The sequence below is a fragment of the Macrotis lagotis genome, chromosome 3 (assembly GCF_037893015.1).
Source record: "Macrotis lagotis isolate mMagLag1 chromosome 3, bilby.v1.9.chrom.fasta, whole genome shotgun sequence".
NCBI classification, from domain to species: domain Eukaryota; kingdom Metazoa; phylum Chordata; class Mammalia; order Peramelemorphia; family Peramelidae; genus Macrotis; species Macrotis lagotis.
Window position 1 is genome coordinate 7,789,152 of NC_133660.1, and position 19,980 is coordinate 7,809,131.

Here is a 19,980-nt window from a genome sequence, read left to right on the forward strand (position 1 = left end):
CTTTCAAATTGGGTGCTGGAGAAGACTTTAAGAATCTGATGGACAAGAAAGAGATCAAATCAGTCAATAATTTTTTTAGGTTTTTTTTTTTTGCAAGGCAAATGGGGTTAAGTGGTTTTGCCCAAGGCCACACAGCTAGGTAATTATTAAGTGTCTGAGACCGGATTTGAACCCAGGTACTCCTGACTCCAGGGCCGGTGCTTTATCCACTGCGCCACCTAGCTGCCCCCAAATCAGTCAATATTAAAAGAAATCCACTTCAACTACTTACTGAACAAATAAAAAAGCTAAAATTTAAATATTTTTCCCATATAAATAGAAGACATGATTTATAGGAAAAGACCCTAATATTGGAGTGGTATGGATACAGTGTCATAGAATAAATGATCATGAGTAGGATTAGGAAATAGTGGAGAAGAGAAGGGACTGACTGATATACAATAATCTATGGGGTCACAAAGATTCAGGAGTGACTGAACAAATGAATAAGAAGAAATACTTGAAAGAATAATTTTACCAAAAGTCTAAGTTAGACCAGTATTTAATATATTCAATCTGGGTACTTTATTAACTCACACACAATTAACTTTTCTCCTTTAAATATTAAGCAAATCCATATGTAAGCTTTGGACTAAACACTTAAAATGTTTGGTAAAATACTTACAAACAATGGTGTATAGAAAGCTGGACCCAGTGTTATATCAAAAACAGGTGGACTTTGTTTTAATACAGAGCCATCATCTTTTATATCATAACCATATGACTGTCCAGGAGAAGGAATGGAAGGTGCATACACATTTCTGAAAACATTAAATCTTTTTGGAGTTTTCTGTAAAAATAATTTTAAAATTAACAATATGAGCATCTGAATAAACAAAATAAATATCAAACAATAAGGAGAATCTATTAAAATCTACCAGAAGACCAAGAATTAATTTCAGAACTCAAAATCTGTCATGAAAAAGGATAACTCATGATCACCACCCCATTAGTTACATCAACTTTCCTTCAATGATCTAGTGTATTTTCTGCTGTACATTTCTCATTCTCAAAGGGATTGTTTTTATTTATCCATATTCCTCTTCTTAAAATATAGACTGTGACTTTTTTACTTACAACGATTCATGAACTATCAGGTTTGGATGAGATCACAGAAGTTAGTTGGTCCAACTTGTAGCTAAATAGAAATCTCCTTCTGCATCATTCAGCCTCCACCTCAAATTCTCTGAAGACAAAAATTACATGACTTCTAGAAATGGCTCATTCACTTTTTAAAAATCAAATTGTTTGGAAATTTTTTCCTTATATTAAGCCAAAATCCATTTCTTGTTATATTTCCCACCCGCTATTCCTAAGAATGATCTCTAGAGACAAGAATAATAATCTTCCACATGGCAGTCCTCCAAATACTTGAAGATAATCATCAGGTTCATCAATGAGCATTCTCTTTTCCTAGCTTACTATCCTCAGTCCTTCAAATAATCCTTATCTAATACAGTCCAATCATTCCATCAGTCCTGAATTCACTAAACAACACCATCATAGAGGCCATATTGTTCCATCTTCTCCATATAGAAAAGACAAATGACTTTATCAAATAGATTGCTTAAATTTGGGTATTTTATTTCTATGGTATCCTCCTCAACTACTAATATTGAAACCCACTCAAGAAATGAAAATAGATTAGTCTGTCATGATTAATTATTAAAGTATTGGCTTTAAATGTCAATCATTTCATTTTCTAAATTTTCAAAAGAAATTCTAAGTGTTAACTACGCATTGTTATTGTTAATGATGCATTCTAGAATTTTTCCAGGAATCAAAATAAAAATCACAGTTCTTTAACTTGAAGATAAGAATCCTTCAATCTCTTCATGAGTTTTCAAAGATGACTGACAGAAGCTTAATAACCTGTGTCATTGCTTTCACTTCTGGAACTGAGATGCAGTTCATCTATCTCTGTGACATACAAGAGGATGGTTAAGAGAGAAGTGAACTCAGCACCAAAGCTCTAAGTTTAGTGCAATTTGCTTCTGCTCCCCTGCCCCTTTTATATTTCCTTCACTCAGGGTCTGATCACAAGTTATCCTTTCCCTTTCTTTTCTTTTAAAAATTGCTTTCCATAATCCACCCTCCTTGGTTTTTTTTTTCGAAGGACAAATACCTCCCTTCCCTATTATTCCCCTCTTTAGCTCCTATTCCTTGTTGAGTGAAATGCATTTTTGTATTCAACTGTGTGCATGCATTCTTGATCAATTCAATGAGAAGTTTGTGTCACCCACTCCCTGCACCTCTTCCTCCCTTTTTGGGGAGTCTATCTGAACACTCAGATTATGTGAGATGATTTTCCCCATCTTTTCTCTCCCTTTTTTCTCTCAGTAGTGCTCTCTTTCTATTCTTTTAAGATTATCCAAATCTAATGACACAACTTCTAGATCCTTGTCTTTTTGGACTTTCTATGGCCCTTGATGAGAGCAGTTAGGTGGTACAGTGGGTAAAGAATCAGGCCATGAAGTCAGAAAGACTTACCTTCCTAAATTCAAATCTGGCCTCAGACAGTTATAAGCTATGTGATCCTTATTAAGTTACTCAAGCTGTTTGCCTCAGTTTCCTCATTTGTAAAATGAGGTGGAAAAGTGATAAACTACTCCAGTATCTTTGCCAAGAAAACCCCAATTGGAATCACAAAGAGCTGGACACAACTGAAAACAATTAAACAACATGACCCTGATATTAGCCTATATTAGAATATAAAGAGTCAATCTCTGTTTAGTCCCTTTTGCAGGGACTCATGTTTACCTTTTGTGTTTATATTTCAAAATTGCTACTAAATTTTGTTCTTTTCATCAAGAATGATTGCTGTTGCTGTTGATATTGTTGTGTCTGAGTTGTGTCTGAGTTATCACGAGCCCATTTGCAGTTTCTTAGCAAAGATATATGAGTAGTTTGCCATTTCCTTCTCCAGGTCATTGGACAAAAGAGGAAACTGAGGAAAACAGGTTAAGTGAATTGCTTAGGATCTCACAGCTAGTAAGTTTGAGGTCAAATTTGAACTCACAAGATGAGTTTTCCTGACTCCTTCTCTGGCAGTCTATTGCATCATCTAATTCCCCCCCCCCCAAAAAAAAGTCTAGGAGTCTTCTATTTTATTAAAGATACATTTTTCCCCAGTAGGATTATATTTAGTTTTGCTGAGAAAATTTTTCTTTACTGTATTTGTCTTTTGTCTTGTAGGATAGCATTATTCATTGTTCTCCATTCCTTTATAATGCTAACTCCTAAATCATTTGTCTAGAATTCTTTTTGACTTGTAGTTTTTCTTTGACCTGGGAACCCTGATTTTGGCTATGAGATTTCTAGGAGTTAGCATTTGAGGGTTTTCTTTCATGAGATAATGTATGGTTTCTTTCTCTTTTCACTTTGCCCTCAGATATTAAAATATCTGAATAGTTTTGTTTTATGATTTCTTGAAATATTATATAGACTCCCTTTTTTTCAACCATAGCTTTCAGGTAGTACAATAATTCTTTTTTTCTCATTTGTTCTTTCCAACTTTTCTCATTTTTTTTTCCAACTTCATGCAAAGAGTTTTCAACATTTATTTTGGATAATTTTCTCTCTTCTACCCTTCCCTCTCCACCCTAAGAAAATAAGTAATATGATATAGGTTATACGTGTACAATCACGTTACATATATTTTCATAAGTTCTTCTCCATAGATCTGATAGGTAAATTGATTCCGTGTTCTTCTAATTGGTTTATGGTAATAACTTTTATGTCTAAAAATCATGTACCCAGTTTGTCCTTATTTTGATATAAGGTGTGAGATGTTGTTCTATACCTAGTTTCTGTCACACTATTTTTCAGTTTTCCCAGCAGTTTTGTCAAATAATGAGTTCTTAACAAAGAAGCTTAGAGCCAGGGCATTTAATTAAGTGGAGCAGTGCATAAAGGCCAGGCCTTGGAGTCAGGAGGACTTGAGTTCAAATCCAGACTCAGATATGTGTAAGACCTTGGGCAAGCACTTAACCCTATTCCCTTACCCCCCCCCCCCAAAAAAAAGCTAGACTTTGGATTTGTCAAACTACTGTGAATGTGTCTAAATGTATCTTTTGTATCAAATCTTTGTATCCACCATCTATTTCTTATTTAATAAAAAACCGTTTTGATGACTGCCATTTTATAATATAGTTTTAAATCTAGTATGGTAGGTCACCTTCCTTTTTTTCATCAATTCCCCTGATATTCTTGACCTTTTGTCCCTCCAGATGAATTTTTTTTTCCTAGCTCTATAAAATAATAGTTTGGTAGCTTGGCACTGAATGGTATGGTATGGCATGGCACTGAATAAGTAGATTAATTTAGGTAGAATTGGGTTTTTTATTATATTAGTTTAGCCTTCCCATGAGCCATTGATGTTATTCCAGTTGTTTATGTCTGAATCTAAATCTGACTTTATGTCTGAAAAGTATTTTGTAATTGTATTCACATAACTCCTGGGTTTGTCTTAGCAGATAGACTCCAAAATATTTTGCACTGTCTAGAGTTACTTTAAATGGAATTTCTCTTCCAACCTCTTGCTCCAATAATTCTTTAAGTCCTCACTCCTTCAAGCATCTAATTGGTGCACTGGATAGATCACTAGCCCTGGAGTCAAGAGGACCTGAGCTCAAATTTAGTCTCAAACACATACTAGCTGAGTGATGCTAAGCAAGTCACTTAATCCTGATTGCCTCAAAAAAAAAAAAACCACTCCTCCATCTAGATACCTTACATTTTTTTCTATTTTTTTCTCAATCTCATGAAGTCTTTAAGTTCAATTCTAGTTTTCAGAGTCCCCCCCCTTGGGGTAGTGCTTGTGACAAGATTTTAATTCTAATTTTAATTCTGTCTTCCACAGTTGTCATTTCTTTTTATTTTATTTGAGGCAATAGGTTGTGACTTGCCCAAGGTCAGTTAGGCAATTAAATGTCTGAGGTTGGATTTGAACTCGGGTCCTCCTGACTCCAGGTTCAATGCTTTATCCACTGTACCACCTAGGTGCCCCCAAAAGCTGCCATTTCTTGACCATTTTCTTCCTCTAGCACCCTCATTTGACTTTTATGAGCATTTTAACCCCTTTTTTAAAACTCTTTTGACATTTCTTCTAAGAACTCTAGTTGTACTTGGACCCAAGCTTTATTTTCCTTTAGAATTATGCTTGTATATGTTTTGGATGTTTCTCTTCTTGTTTTATATTTTAAACATCCCTATCATCATAATTACTTTTATGATGATGGCATCCATTTATTCCTTGCTCATTCTTCCAGCTCACTTTAGACTTTGTGCTAATAACTGGGTTCCATACTTGTTATTCCATTAGAAGATGGGATATATCTGAGTTCAGCATATATCTTCTGGAGTATTGTGTTGTTTTAAGATCTCAGGTTGGATACCTGAAAGATTCAGGTTTTCAAAGTTGTCTGATCCTCCCCTCCTGGTCTAAAAGTTCCTGACTACCACACATCCATGGGCTTGTCCTGACTGTAGTTTCAGAATATTGGTGCTCAATTCAGTCACAATTAGTCAGGAGCACTACAGGCTCACAGAGATCTGCAGGCTTTCCTTTGGATTGAGCTTTCTACCTTAGTTATTCCCCTACAGAGTTCAGCCTGGACTGAAGGCTGAAACTGAGACTCCCTCCCTCATTTGGAATCTGAGCCATTCTGCTGTTGCTTTCTTCTGAACTGTTCCTTGCTCAAGAGGCAGTCTAGAACCCATGACACTGGTTGCCCCAGAATGTCATCACTAGGCCCAGATCCTCTGCTCAAATCACCTTGGATTTGTGACTCAAAACTCAGAAATGAACAATTGAGCTGTCAGTTGGCACCATAATCTTGGACCCTGTAAAAGATCAGGCCCCTTCTTATCCTGCTATATGGCCCTCTGTGCTGCCACTTTCCCATTGTGGGAGGGAGCAGTTGGGTAATTCCAAACAATAAAATAAAGACCTGAGAAAATCAAATATAACTACCTCTAAAAGAAACACATCTTTATTGGGTAAGGATTTTTAAAGACCAGAACCAAGAAACTATTGGAATGGAGAGCTCTATCCCTTTTTTGGGTAGCAATTGTTTACTTGAAGAGACAACTCTGGGAAATAAGATGCCCAACCATAATAGTCAGGGGGGCATGACAGTCAAGTTCTTGTTTCAAAAGACTTTTCTAACATCTGACAATGGCAGCTGCCTAAAAATATATCAGAAGTGGGAAACCTGGAGGATATGCTAAAGCTGTTCTCAAACTTGACTATATAGCAAAGTGGGTTCCAGGATGATCAGAGATGGGGGGGGGTGAAGAAGAGAAGATGGAGGGGCAGCTAGGTGGCGCAGTGGATAGAGTACTGGCCCTGAAGTCAGGAGTACCTGAGTTCAAATACGACCTCAGACACTTAATAATAATTACCTAGCTGTGTGGCCTTGGGCAAGCCACTTAACCCCATTGCCTTGCAAAAATTAAAAAGAGAGAGAGAGAGAGAGAGAGAGAGAGAGAGAGAGATGGAAAAAATAAGAAAGGAGGAAATATTCTTTGAGAGCAAGGATGGTAGCTGCCCCAGACTTGACTGACATAGCAATGCTATCATATCCTAGCTAGGTATTAACTATAGTAAGGGGAAATCATCTGCCCTAAAATTGGGAAAGGTTTTAATAGAATAATTATTTTCCCAGTTAGAAACTACTTACTAGCTCTCTGACTTTGAGCAAGTCACTCTAACTCTCGGCTTCAATTTACTCACTGAAGGAGGAAGAGGTTAGTTTAGATGATTCTGAAGTCCCCTTTGTTCTCCTTTAATAAATTCTACACATTTTAGGTAGAAGAAATGATTATATATTTCTTTAATACTTCAACTGAGGAATTATCTGATCAATGTGAGTACTACCTCCGCTGCATCTTAGATGGTGTACTGAAAGGAGAATGGAACTTATTCATGATCACAGAAGAGTACTGATCTAAGGTTTTCCTGGCCCCTAGAGACAGAAAAACAGATATATCCTGCTCTTCCCAAATTTTAACATTTCCTTTCTTTTGACTTCTTACTTCTACCTATGTAGACATCCTGTTTAACTGTATCCCTTCAAAAGAATACAAGCTCCTTGGGAAATCAGGGATAGTTTCCTTTTTGGCTTGGTCAGAATCTAGCACAAGACCTTAATTTTTTTTAACTGAGTAGTTATTAATATTTTGTCAATTACCTTTATTTTTCAAAATAATAATATCCAAGTTTTCTGAACATTAGATATTATCTATTCTTTCTGATAGGTTGAGGGTCAATCCTTCAATCCCCCACAAAATCATGTTGCCTCCATCAGGAATTTCCTATAATTGGATTTTCTATACTTGGTGTAGGATTAGCTGCTCTTCCTCTTCCCAACTTGTCTTCTTTGATAGCTGACTTCACAGGAATTACCACTATCAAAAAGTTTAAAATAAAGTCTAACACACCTTTTCAGTATTTCATCTGAGTGGACCTAACAACACTTTTACCATGTAATAATTTGGCTTAAAAAAACTCTTCCCACGATTCTAAAATATCTGGTTGGTTTGCTACTTGTCTCTAACTAATTGTTAATAACCTTTCACCTTCTTCCACAAAAATGTACAAATGAACATCTAGTACAGTGTTATCTTCAGCAGTCATATCTTTCTATGGCAAAAAAGATGATTTCCCCCCCCAGATGAAATAATCCCTTCACTTGTTTGATCTCCTAATTGTGACATGTGATTTACACAGACTTTTAAACTTAAAATAGCATTAGTAAATATAAGTCTATTACTTCAACAGTTTGCTGTAATAGATTAATTTGAAGCTGTGTCACATCTCAAATCATCTTTTTTTAAATCATCAAATTATGGACTGACTTTGATCTGAATTCTAAAATTGTGTCTACATACAAATAGCTGATTCGGAACTAATTTCCACATTGGCAATTAACCATTTTTTCCTATTAGAATACAAGCAATTTCAATGGGAGAAGAATATATTTGGTATTCAATCATGTCTAATGCATTGAAACTCTCTTCTTGAAGAAAGGCTTCCTGAAACATGCATGGAGTTTCCATACAGTATTTATGTTTTCTTCCTCCCAAGCCACATTTTCCAATGTATTTTTCACCATGTGTTGATTTAATTTGGAGGGTCTCACTGAGTTATCTGCACAACTTACCTACTTCATCTTCTAAAAAAAGATGTTAGCACATCAAATTCAATTAATTCAACTATGATGCTTTTTTGAATGCTCAACATGAGACTACAAAATAAAATGACTTACTAAACATAATAATGAAATAATCAGATACCATCAGACCCATGTCTTAAAATAAAAAGCTTTTATCATTAAAAAGTATTGGCTACCATTTGGAACTTATTTTTAAAAACAGATAAATAGAATAATAGGACAAGCTAGATAAGAATAAATTAAATGAATTACCCATTTTTCAATAAGCCCCAAAACAATATTACCTAGGTAATAACTCCCTACTTGACAAGAACTGCTGGGAAAAATATAAAGCCAACTGGCAGAAATTAAGTTTAGACCAATCTTTTACATTACATTCTTAAGTGGATTCAAATAGAATATAAGAACTGAATATGTTAAATTATACCATGAAAAGGGAGAATTAAATCAAATAACTTTTATAATCATGGTGGGGAGTGAATTTCCAACTAAATAAGCAATAGAAATAATTATAAAAATAACCCATAACTTTGATTACATGAAGCTCGAAGTTTGGAATGAACAAAATTCATATATATATGAAATTTTATACCATAAGTGTTAAATACCACAAATAATCAGATTTTTTGATATGTAAATTAGTTTTATAAAATCTTTTTTTCTTTCTTTTTTTAAAAATTTATTAGAATAAGTGATGAACTCTGGGAAGGAGAAGTAGGGATAGTTTAAGAAGAGTTAAGTGACATAAAAATAAAAGTTATCAAAAGTTAAAAATAAAACTAATTAGATGGAACTTCAAAAATCACTCGACACAATTCCAAATGAAGCATTTGTAGTAGTCACTGGAGACAATGGCTGATGGTTACTGGGAACCATGTGTTTGTACCTGAAAAGAGAGACGCTCTCTTCTTTCCTTCTAAAAGGAGAATCTAAAATCTTGGATGAGAGGAGAAATGAGCTTAGATAGGAAGAGTTACTACATGAAATAAACAGGAATGCCAACAAGATCAGTGCTGCCATTAACACTGTGGCAGTTATGCCACTGCCACCATCAGAGCACTGTATGGAAGCCACAGAGAGCAGATGCATAAAAGCAATGAGTGGAATATTCCCTCTTAAGAGTTAAAATTCCTAGTGAAGTCCTCTCAGGGTTAAAAATCTTTAAAAATGACAGACTATTATTCTTAGACTATTCTTAGAAAGGTGAGAGACCTTGCATTCCAAGCCAGGCACCCTCCTGATTCTTTTGGGCAGGGGGGGGAGATAGTGGACTATTTCCAGAGAGACCTTGCATTTTTGGTTAGTCCCCTATTTGATGATAAAACTATCTTAACTGGGAGAATAGTAGACTGTTCCTATGAGAAAAACCTTGCATTCCAATGAAGCTCATAAGACTCCCCTTGTTTGATGATGAGTAGGCTGTTCCTAGACCTTGTGTTCCAAGACAAGTTACATTACTTCAATAAGACAGTTATAATCCTGAAAGTTATTCTCACCATCTGGATGGTGAGGTAATATTTTATGAAAACCTTTCATTCTTTTCTTTGTTGCTGGGGTAGATTTTCACAAGTAGAATGTAAATATAAAGACTAACCAATGAGTCAACAGAGAGGAACGATAGGAAGGAGGAGGGGATTGAGTCAGGCCACATAATCTTGTTTTGACTGTCAATTCGGGGCAGCTCCTTGATCTTCACTACCTTTGGGAGACTCAGAGTGTGCCCTTTTCTCGAGAAAAGCCAAAATAAACTTTTTTTTTTTGCTCAGAGCAATCTCTATATTTTTTAGGTGGATTTTTATCCGACACAGCAAGAATAATGATTTTGACACTTCCCTATTCTCCTCTCCCTCCCAGAGAGGGGATATATTCCAAAGCTTCTATTTCTTTAAAGTTTGTATTTTGCATTACTATTTACCTGCACTAAGGAAAAAAAAACATAAATATCTCAAAAGCAAAATTAATAGATAGAGAGGTAGATGAGACGGACAAAAAGTTAGATATACCAATATTATACTTGTAGATTGTTACTACAAAGTTACCTTCACTGTATTTTTTACTTTTTTTAAACAATAATTTAACAATAATGATCTCTAGTGAATCTACCCAATTTTACTTTGTTGCTTCAGAGGCATAAATCATGTTATTAGGCTTGATTTCTTTAAAAAGGAAGAAGAGTATTATGGTCTTACAAAGGAACATACCAAATAATAGTAATGCTTGCAATCTGATATCCCCAGAGCTCCAATACAAGACTCATTATAGGTTCCAGGTCCTGGATTATCTGAAATATGTTTCTTAAAACGTGCTTCCCTGTTTTTCAGACTCAGGCCTCCCTTTATATTGTGCTAAATAGAAAAGAAAATTATGAAACAAGAAATTATCACTGTATTTACACTGTGGCTACCATGTTATGTATTTATATTAAAATATCACCATACAAAAATCGAAAGATAAAGGACTAAGATTTTTAAAATATCAATTGGGGAATGGCTTAACAAACTGTGCTATATGTATGTCATGGCACATTGTTGTTCTATTAGAAACCAGGAGGGATGGGAATTCAGGGAAACCTGGAGGGATTTGCATGAATTGATGCTGAATGAGAAAAACACCATACACCCTAACGGCAACACGGGGGTGATGATCAACCTTGATGAACTCACTCATTCCATCATTGCAACAATCAAGGACAATTTTGGGCTGTCTGCAATGGGGAATACCATCTGTATCCAGAGAAAGAACTGTGAAGTTTGAACAAAGACCAAGGACTATTACCTTTAATTTAGGGGAAAAAACTAATATCTTATTGTCTGATCTTGCTCTTTCGCTTTATGTTTCTTCGTTAAGGATAAGACTTCTCTCTCATCACATTCAATTTGGATCAATGTATACCATGGAAACAATGTAAAGACTAGCAAACTGCCTTCTGTGAGGGGGGGGGAGAGAAGTAAGATTAGGGAAAAAATTATAAAACCCAGAATAAATAAAATCTTTAAAAAAGATTTTTAAAATAAGTCACTACTTCCGCTAAATTAACCTTGAAAAATTTCTCAACTTTTCTGGGCTTTAGTTTTTATGCCTGTAAAATAAGGAAACTAGACCAACTAAACTCTGATCCTCTGCAGTTCTCAATATTATGAACCTATGTTTCTGGAATGGGAAAGAGAACAGAAGGGAAAAGAATTGGCAAATTCACAGAGGCCTTAAATCCCTTTTCAGATAAAGATTTTAGAAAGGAATCACCGTTCATTTTGCTAGAATCATTAGAGTGATGGAGAATGCATGAGACCCCAGTTAATATACAATAGTTTTAGAAATTGGTTAGAAAGGGTCTCCACTTTGCCTCAAGATGCCCATCCCAGGATAAGCTCATCGCCAGAGATCTCCACATCTTTCTGTCTAACTCTAACTCCATACTTCAAGATACTCAGTCACTTCTTCCTGCCTCATCCTTCTCTCCCTTTAGAGAGTAAAGTATACCACTCCTTCTAAAGCCTCACTTCACTTTCCAACCATAGCTCTGGATCTTAGTTCCACTAAACCAGAGGCCCTCCTATAGAAGGCACTACCAGTATCCCTTGAACCCTTTTCCAACTACTTCTTCTGTATGGTCTTCCTCCATTATATAAGTTACTGGAAGATCAGATCTATCTTTTTCATATTTGTCTCTCTCACTCATAGCACTGGACCTTGCACATAGGTATAATAATATTTACTAAATTTAAGTAAACTGAATGGATCACAAAGAATGAGAAGATCTATGGGTGGAATCTGTATCAATGGAAGAATCAATCTCACTGATAAATAAAAGAGATCCCTTAAAGTGTGGATGAATGCACTAAGATTTGAGCCAAAAGTCCTCAGAACTCTCTTTTTTTATTGCATAAGATCTAAACAAATTTGTCCAGAGTTAAATGATCATAACCAATTTCTATCATTTCCATTAAATAGACTTTAGGTTACAAGTTCAATCCTCTACTCAAATAGAAAACAAAACTAGTTGAAACAGTTAATTAGGAAAGTGTCTAAAAGATATTTAGGAAAATTTACTTACTGAATAAAAATTCCCAAGGTATTATATTAAGAAAGCAACCAATATTTTGGCATGAACCCACCATGGGGATAAAATATATTTTAATCTTTAAGTATTAGATTTGTTTTATTCACTCTGGATTAAACTGATACAAGCAATATTTTATTCAATGATTGATTCACTATCAACAATAAGAGAAAAAAGCACTTCAAAAATTATCATGCCTAATTTCCCCAAGTGGGTATGCCTAGTCCATTTTTAACTATATTATCGAAAAGACTATCTTACTATCTGCAGTATGGCAAAATAATGACTTGAAAATCTTCAGGCTCAGAGTGTTGAATTCTAGAGTGGTTTCAGGCAGTCAGATCTGGAACTCTGGGCAGTGACAGTCAGCGGTCAGATTCCAGTAGGTCTATCTCTGAGGCTATAGTCAGCCCTCATCTGGAATTCCTAGAAGCCAAAGGTGTATTAAACTAATAGTGTGGGACACCTGGTTACCACAACTGGGTTAAAGACCTTGATCAATATCATAACATCAGGTTAATATATATCCTGATCAGATGTCCCAAGACAACTTGGTTTACGATCAGTACAAACAATCAGAATAGTGAGTATGCAATTCAATTAATACTAAAAGTGTATGTGGCAGTAGTAATATATCATTACAGGTGGTAATAATAAATTTTTGAAATAACTCAAATTCATCAAATATTCAGAAAACAGTTGCATATATCAGAATACCCTGACCAATAAGCTATTTTGCTTATTTTTAAAAAGTGCCTGGAATCATGCACGCTTTCTCTAAATTCATAACAGAGTCAGTCATGTGAGGAGTTACCTATAAGAGAAAAGTAATGGAGAAAATATTTTCCTGAATATAAAAAATTTGCATGTAATATAAGAATGTTGAGTCTATTAAAAAGTAAACTGAAACTTATAAGTGAAACTTGTTTCATTCTTTTTACTTGTCTCCCCAGTGACCAGTGCTTCATAAACATAACTGGCTGTCATTGTTGACCTGCTTTAGTTTTCTCTTCCTTTTGATTTCTTTTTTTATAGTAATTGATTCTTAGGCTATGAAGAGGGGAGAAGTATATTTGGAAATGAAAAAAGCTTAAAGACAAAAGAAAAATTTTCAAAAGAGTGACCTTTAAGCAACTGAGCAATTACCGAATAGATAAAGTTTCACCCTCTGACCCCCCCGCCCCCGCCATAAATATTTGAATTTTGAGGAGAAAGCTGTTAAATGGAAAAATATAACAATATGAGAAAACAACATGACAAGTAACATTTTAGTCCATTCTAGAAAACCATATTTCAATCTTTTTAACTCAGAGAAATCAGACCTGATCTTTCAGTGCCAATTACTTGCAAAATACATGCTAAAGTTCAATGGGGAAGCATTCAAATGTCAGAAACACTTAAAATTAACATTATCCTTGGTTCAAAAATGCCTCTTCCTCCTACTACTTCCTACTCCCTCCTCTACCCCTTCCCAAATACAATCAGCAATGAGGAAGCACAAATCAGTTCTAGTTCTAAAAGATGATCAATATTTGTACACTAAAAATTTAGTTCAGTAATGAACTATAAAACTTTTTTCTTATGTTTATCAACTCCTCAGATAATTTAAGATAAATTTTAAAACATTTTTAATTACACTACTGTAAAATGTGTGTTTAGAAAAATATAATGATTGAATTACTTTGAATGAATAATCTCAGTTCCAAAGATAATGAAACACATTCTCCTCTGTGGTGGCAGACTGTTGCTTTGCCAGTCAGCTTTATGTAACTGTTCTACTTTTTTTATAAGGTTGAATATCTTGGGAAATTACTTTAATAAAAAAAAATGGCAATTTTTTTTAATTTTTTGTTTTAAATTTTTTTAAATCTTCAAAAGAGATTACTAGCAAGAATCATAAATTCACCTTTATCTTTCCAATGTTGTAGTGAGCAGGTCCTGGGGCATCCTCAGTGAAAGGGGTAGCAAAAGCACTTTCTCGGACTGCCAAAGAAAGAAATGGTGCGTAGCCATCTAAAAAAGAAAAACAAAATTGCTGTCTTAAAAAAAAAAAGTTCAAAATCTAAGAAATCAAGCAAATCATTTTTCATTACACTATACTGTTGAGCAGTGCAGCTAGGTGGTACAGTGGATAGAGAACTGGCCCTAGAGTCAGGAAGACAGGAATTCAGACACTTGATATTCACTAGCTGTGTGTCCTTTGGGCAAGTTATTTAACCCTGACTGCCTTGCATCCAAGGCCATCTCCAGTCATCCTGGTTCATATCTGGCCACTGGACCCAGATGACTCTGGATGAGAAAATGAGGGTGGTGATTTAGTACAGCTCCCCTCACTCCTCACCTCCCTGAGGCATGTCTTCTTCAAGAATGAAAGATAGGGGGCAGCTAGTTGGCACAGTGGATAGAGCACTGGCCCTGGAGTCAGGAGTACCTGAGTTTGAATTCGGCCTCAGACACTTAATAATTGCCTAGCTATGTGACCTTAGGCAAGTTACTTAACCCCACTGCCTAGCAAAATCTAAAAAAAAAAAAAAAAAAAAAAAAAAGAATGAAGGATAAACTTCAAATTGTTCAGCTTATAAAATAAAGGCACCATACACTAATTCATAACTAACATGTTTTGAAAAGGATCCATTGTTCAAAGAAAAATTTCTCACATTTGCTAAGATAAATCAGTACAAAATCCCAAGTCTTATTTATCTCTATACTTAACACCAATGAGTATATGAGAGATTATAATGTATCAACTATACAATAATTTGGACACATAGTCAGCCAGTAAATTTGTTAAGCATTTGTGAAGTTCTTTCCATGTACAAGACATTGTGAAAAGTGCTGAGGATACCAAGAATGGCAAAGAAACAATCTCTGCCCTCAAGGAGCTTACATTCTAATGGGAGTAACAGTATCTTAATAACTAGGAATATATAATACACATATATAAAGGTCTTCCTGGTCTCTTCAACTTTAATGCCTTCTTTCTGATTATCTTTCATCTAAAGGCATTAAAAGGAAGACCTTTTATAGAAGATGGGCCTTTCATCCCAAAGATAAAAGAGAACTACTTGAACTCATGGGGAAACAGAGAGCATAGTAGATTCTCCAAAAGGAGAACTAGGAGACACTACTGTAGCAATAACCTAAAAGAGCAAGTGACCAAAAGAAAAAGTTGTCTAGAGAGGCCAAGGGGGATAAAGGCTGAGAAAAGGAAATTTGACAATTAAAGATCACTGAGGAAAGTGAAGCCAAGATGGTGGAGTGGAAGAAAGGGATATAGTAACTCCTCTTCATAAAACTCTTCCAAACTAATCTAGAAAATGCATCAAATCAAATCAGCCTTTTTTAAAAATTTAGAATCTAATTAATTTTATTTTTCCCAATTATATGTAAAACCAATTCTTTTTTTAAATTTTTTTTATTTAAGGCAATGGGGTTAAGTGACTTGCCCAAGGTCACACGGCTAGGTGTGTCTGAGGCCAAATTCAAACTCAGATCCTCCTGACTCCAGGGTCTATGCTCTATTGACTGCAACACCTAGTTGCCCCAAAAACCAATTCTTAACATTGTTTTAAATTTGAATTCAAAATTCTTTCCCTCTCCTTCCCATCATTAAGAAGGCAAACCATATTTCCACATTAGTCATGTTGTGAAAGAGCACACAGATCAAAAACAAATAAAAAAAGTTTTTAAAAGTATGCTTTGATCTGCATTCACACTCCATCAGTTCTTTCTTTAGAGGTGGTATTTTTTTGTCATGTCTTTCAGAATTGTCTCAGATCATTGTATTTCTGAGAATAGCTAACTCATTCACAGTTGATCATCACATAACACTGTTGTTGCTATATGCAATGTTCTCCTGGTTCTGTGCATTTCATTTTGCCTCAGTTCATATAAGTCTGTCCAGGGTTTTCTGAGAATATCCTGCTCATCATTTCTTAAAGCACAATAGTATTTCATCATAATTGTATACCATGACATGTTCAGGCTTTTCCTGATTTGAAATTGAAATTCTCATTTTCTGAATCTTTACCACAAGAGCTAAATATTTTTGTACACAAAGGTCCTTTTTTTTTGTTTCTTTTTATTTATATCTGTATTTAGAATACAGATATAGTAGTGGTACTGCTGGGCCAATAGTTATATGCAACATTTTTATAGTGAATTTGGTATAGAAATAAATTCCTCCCTAGAATGCTTAGATCAGTTCACAACTCCACAAACTGTGCAATGGTGTCTCAATTTTCCCACATCCTCTCCAGATATATACCATTTGCCTTTTGTCATATTAACCAATCTGATAGGTATGGGTAGTACCTTGGAGTTGTTTTAATTTGAATTTCACCAATAAATTTAGATAGAGATTTAGAGCATTTTTCAATCAGTTTCGATTACTTCATCTGAAAATTGCCCACATGCTTTGATCATTTATCAATTGGGGAATGACTTGTACTCCAATAAAATTTGACTCAATTCTCTATAAATTTGAGAAATAAGGTTTTTATCAGAGAAACTTGCTGTTAAATTTTGTTTCCTTCTATCCTATTTTCTGTCTCCCCTTTCACCCTGGCCATCCTCAAAAAAGTATTTTGCTTTTAATGACCTGTAGTAGGGCATTCTGATGTCTTATTGGTCTGATCAACACAGAAAGACTCACTGTAATTGGTCTCTAACATAGTTATGTCATTTTGGTCATAGTCAATAATGAAGAACAATAATCAACCAACTGCCTCCTTCGATCTGCCCTCCCTTCTATCAGCACCACCCCCCTTCCTTATCTCCTTCCCTTCTACTTTCCTGAAGGGTAAAGATAGATTTTCATGTCCATCTTAGTGTGTCTGGTATTTCCTCTTTGAGCCTATTCTGATAAGAGGAAGGTCTGAGCATTCCCTCTCTACTTCCCAATTCTTCCTCTTTCATGCTTCTTTTAGAAGTCAATTAACTGGGCAGCTAAGTGGTGCAGTGGAAAGAGTACCAGCCATGGAGTCAGGAAGACCGGAGCTGAAATCTGGCCTCAGACACTAATTACCTGGCTGTGTGATCTTGGGCAAGTCACTTAACCCTATTGCCTTTCAAAAACAAAACAAACAAAAACAGAAGTCAGATAACCTATTCAACTCTCAGAATTTTCCTTTCTCACACTTTTTTTAAGATACCATCCCTCTTATTCAACTCACCCCTGTGTCCTCTAATTGTCCTAATGATGAGAAAGTTCTTAGGAGTTACCCATGTAAAAAGGGAAACAGTTTAATCTTATTGAATACCTTTTATTTCCCTTTTCTGCTTACTTTTTTTTATATACTTCCCTTGAGCCTTATATGTGAAAATCAAGTTTTCTATTCCACTGTGATCTTTTCATTAGAAATTCTTGAAAGTAGGGCGGCTAGATGGCGCAGTAGATAAAGCACAGGCCTTGGAGTCAGGAGTACCTGGGTTCAAATCCGGTCTCAGACACTTAATAATTACCTAGCTGTGTGGCCTTGGGCAAGACACTTAACCCCATTTGCCTTGCAAAAACCTAAAAAAAAAAAATGCTTGAAAGTCCTCTACTGCATTAAATATCCATTTTTTTTCCCTGAAGGATTATATTAGTTTGGCTGGGTAGTTGACTCTTGCTTATAATCCTAGTTCTTTTACCCTCATGGAATAGTATACCAATTCATTTGTTTAACTTAGAAGCTGCTAAATTTTCTGTTATCCTGACTGTGGTTCAAAGATATTTGATTACTACTGATTGCTTACAATATTTTTTTCCTTGACCTAAGAGCTGGGGAATGTGATTATAATATTTCTGAGACTAGTCTTTTGAGGATCTCTTTCAGGAGGTAATCAATGAATTCTTTCAACTTCTAACTTTAACTTCTAAAATATTTGGGCAATTTTCCATATTTCTTGAAATATGATATCTAGTCTGTCTCTTTTTTTTAAATATTTGCTTTCAAGTAATTCAATAATTCTTCAATTATCTCTCCTGGATCTATTTTCCTGGTCAGTTTTTTTTTTCCAATGAGATATTTTACATTTTTTTTCTATTTTTTCCCATTTAACTGTTTTTATTTTTCCCATCTGTTTGTCCCATTCTAATTTTTAAGGAAGTATTTTCTTCAGTGAGTTTTTATGTTTTCTTTTCCATGTGACCAATTCCACTTTTTAAGCTGCTCTTCTCTTTTGCTGCTTCTTAAGGAATTCATTTCAGTGGATTTTTGTGCTTTTTTTTTAACCATTTGGTCTATTCTGCTTTTTATGGAATTTTCTTCAATATTTTTTGTGCCTCCCTTACCAAGATATTGACTTTTTCTTCATGATTTTCTTTTCTCATTTCTTTCCCCAATTCTTCTTCAGTATCTGTGATTTTTTAAATTCTTTCTGAGCACTTCAAAGAATGTTTTGGAGCCTGAGCTATAGCAATCTTGGACCGTTGTCTTGTGAGTTTGTTTTCATCTTCCCTGTCACTATAGTAACTTATGGTTCTTATTTTATTGTTTATTTTTTCTTGACTTTTTAACTTTATGTTCCTTGTTCCTGAAGTAGAGGGATCTCTCAAGCTTCAGGGTTTTTTTTTTGGGGGGGGGGGTTGTGCAGCTGTTTTCAGAGTCAGTTGTGGGGTCTCTTAAATTTTCAATTCTTCCAAGATGGCATGACCTAAGGATAGACATGTTTACTACTCCTCTGCTCTCTGCTTTGATCCGTGAGTAACCACTAGCACATTTTTCTCCCCTAGAGTCACAAGATCTAGTGTACTAATGCACCTCCTACCCTGGAATTGGGCCACAAGACTGCAACCCAGATTGATCCTCCATCTAGTGCCAACAAAGGGACTCCCTTATTTTCTGTGGGTTGAGAGCTCCAGAAGACACTGTTACTTAGTCTGTTACCCCCAAAACCTACTGCTATGTTGCTGAGGTGTTGACTGCTCTGAACTGTGCTCCACTTTCACCTAATAAGATAGGCCTTTCCTGCCAACTTACTAAGTTGGTTGAATTCTAAAATTGCTTTTTACCCAATTTTTGTTGGTTCTGCCCTCAAGAATTCATTTTGAAATATTATTTTAAAGTTTTTGGAGATGAATTTGGGAGAGCTCAGGTTGAGTCCCTGCCTTTTCTCCTCCTCCATCTTGACTCTGCCCAAACCTTAATGGGAAACTCCAAAAAGAAGAAAAAAAATCAATGAGTCATTTATAGCTTAATTAAGCATAAGAAGAAACAGAAAGGTCCGCAGAGGAAAAAGCACTACAACATCCAGGAAGAGGAAACTTGTCCACTGGGACAAGAGGAAAAACCAAATCCATACCAGGATCTGACTCATACATGGGTACTTCAATGCAGACAGGTACAACTGGAAGTTTTGTCACCCACCATGCAACTCTGAGACGCAGATCTAATGTGGTCTGAAAAGGGGTCCTGCTCTTGGGGTGGCATTCCCAGGTAGAGAGACCCTAGGCAGTGTAGCAATAAAAAAAAAAAGAAGTTAAGAAGCCGGCAAACATTAGCACTGTCTTATTTCCAACATATAGTCCAACAAAAATAACTATAGCAGGAATCCCAGATCAAAAAGAAACCTACAATTATGATACCCTGAATCAGAAGAGCTTTCCAACTGGCTGACAGAAACTGAGACCAGCAGTCTACTCTTGCTCAGACAAAAAGGTCAGAAATTTTCTGAGCTTAAAGTGGTAGAACAGTAACCAGAATTTGTCTTGAATACTGA

At 35.4% G+C, this 19,980-nt stretch overlaps 1 protein-coding gene across 1 annotated transcript in view; it reads right to left on the minus strand.

The window, feature by feature from the left end:
- The window catches only part of STPG2 (sperm tail PG-rich repeat containing 2), a 405,935-nt gene that overhangs the window by 381,539 nt on the left and 4,416 nt on the right, over nucleotides 1–19,980 (minus strand). Inside the window, exons 2-5 of the mRNA XM_074228044.1 lie at nucleotides 19,564–19,708; nucleotides 14,183–14,289; nucleotides 10,418–10,561; nucleotides 665–829 (exon numbers count right to left, since the gene is read on the minus strand). Of these exons, the coding sequence (XP_074084145.1) occupies nucleotides 665–829; nucleotides 10,418–10,561; nucleotides 14,183–14,289; nucleotides 19,564–19,708 (561 nt within the window). The remainder of the gene's footprint in view (nucleotides 1–664; nucleotides 830–10,417; nucleotides 10,562–14,182; nucleotides 14,290–19,563; nucleotides 19,709–19,980) is intronic.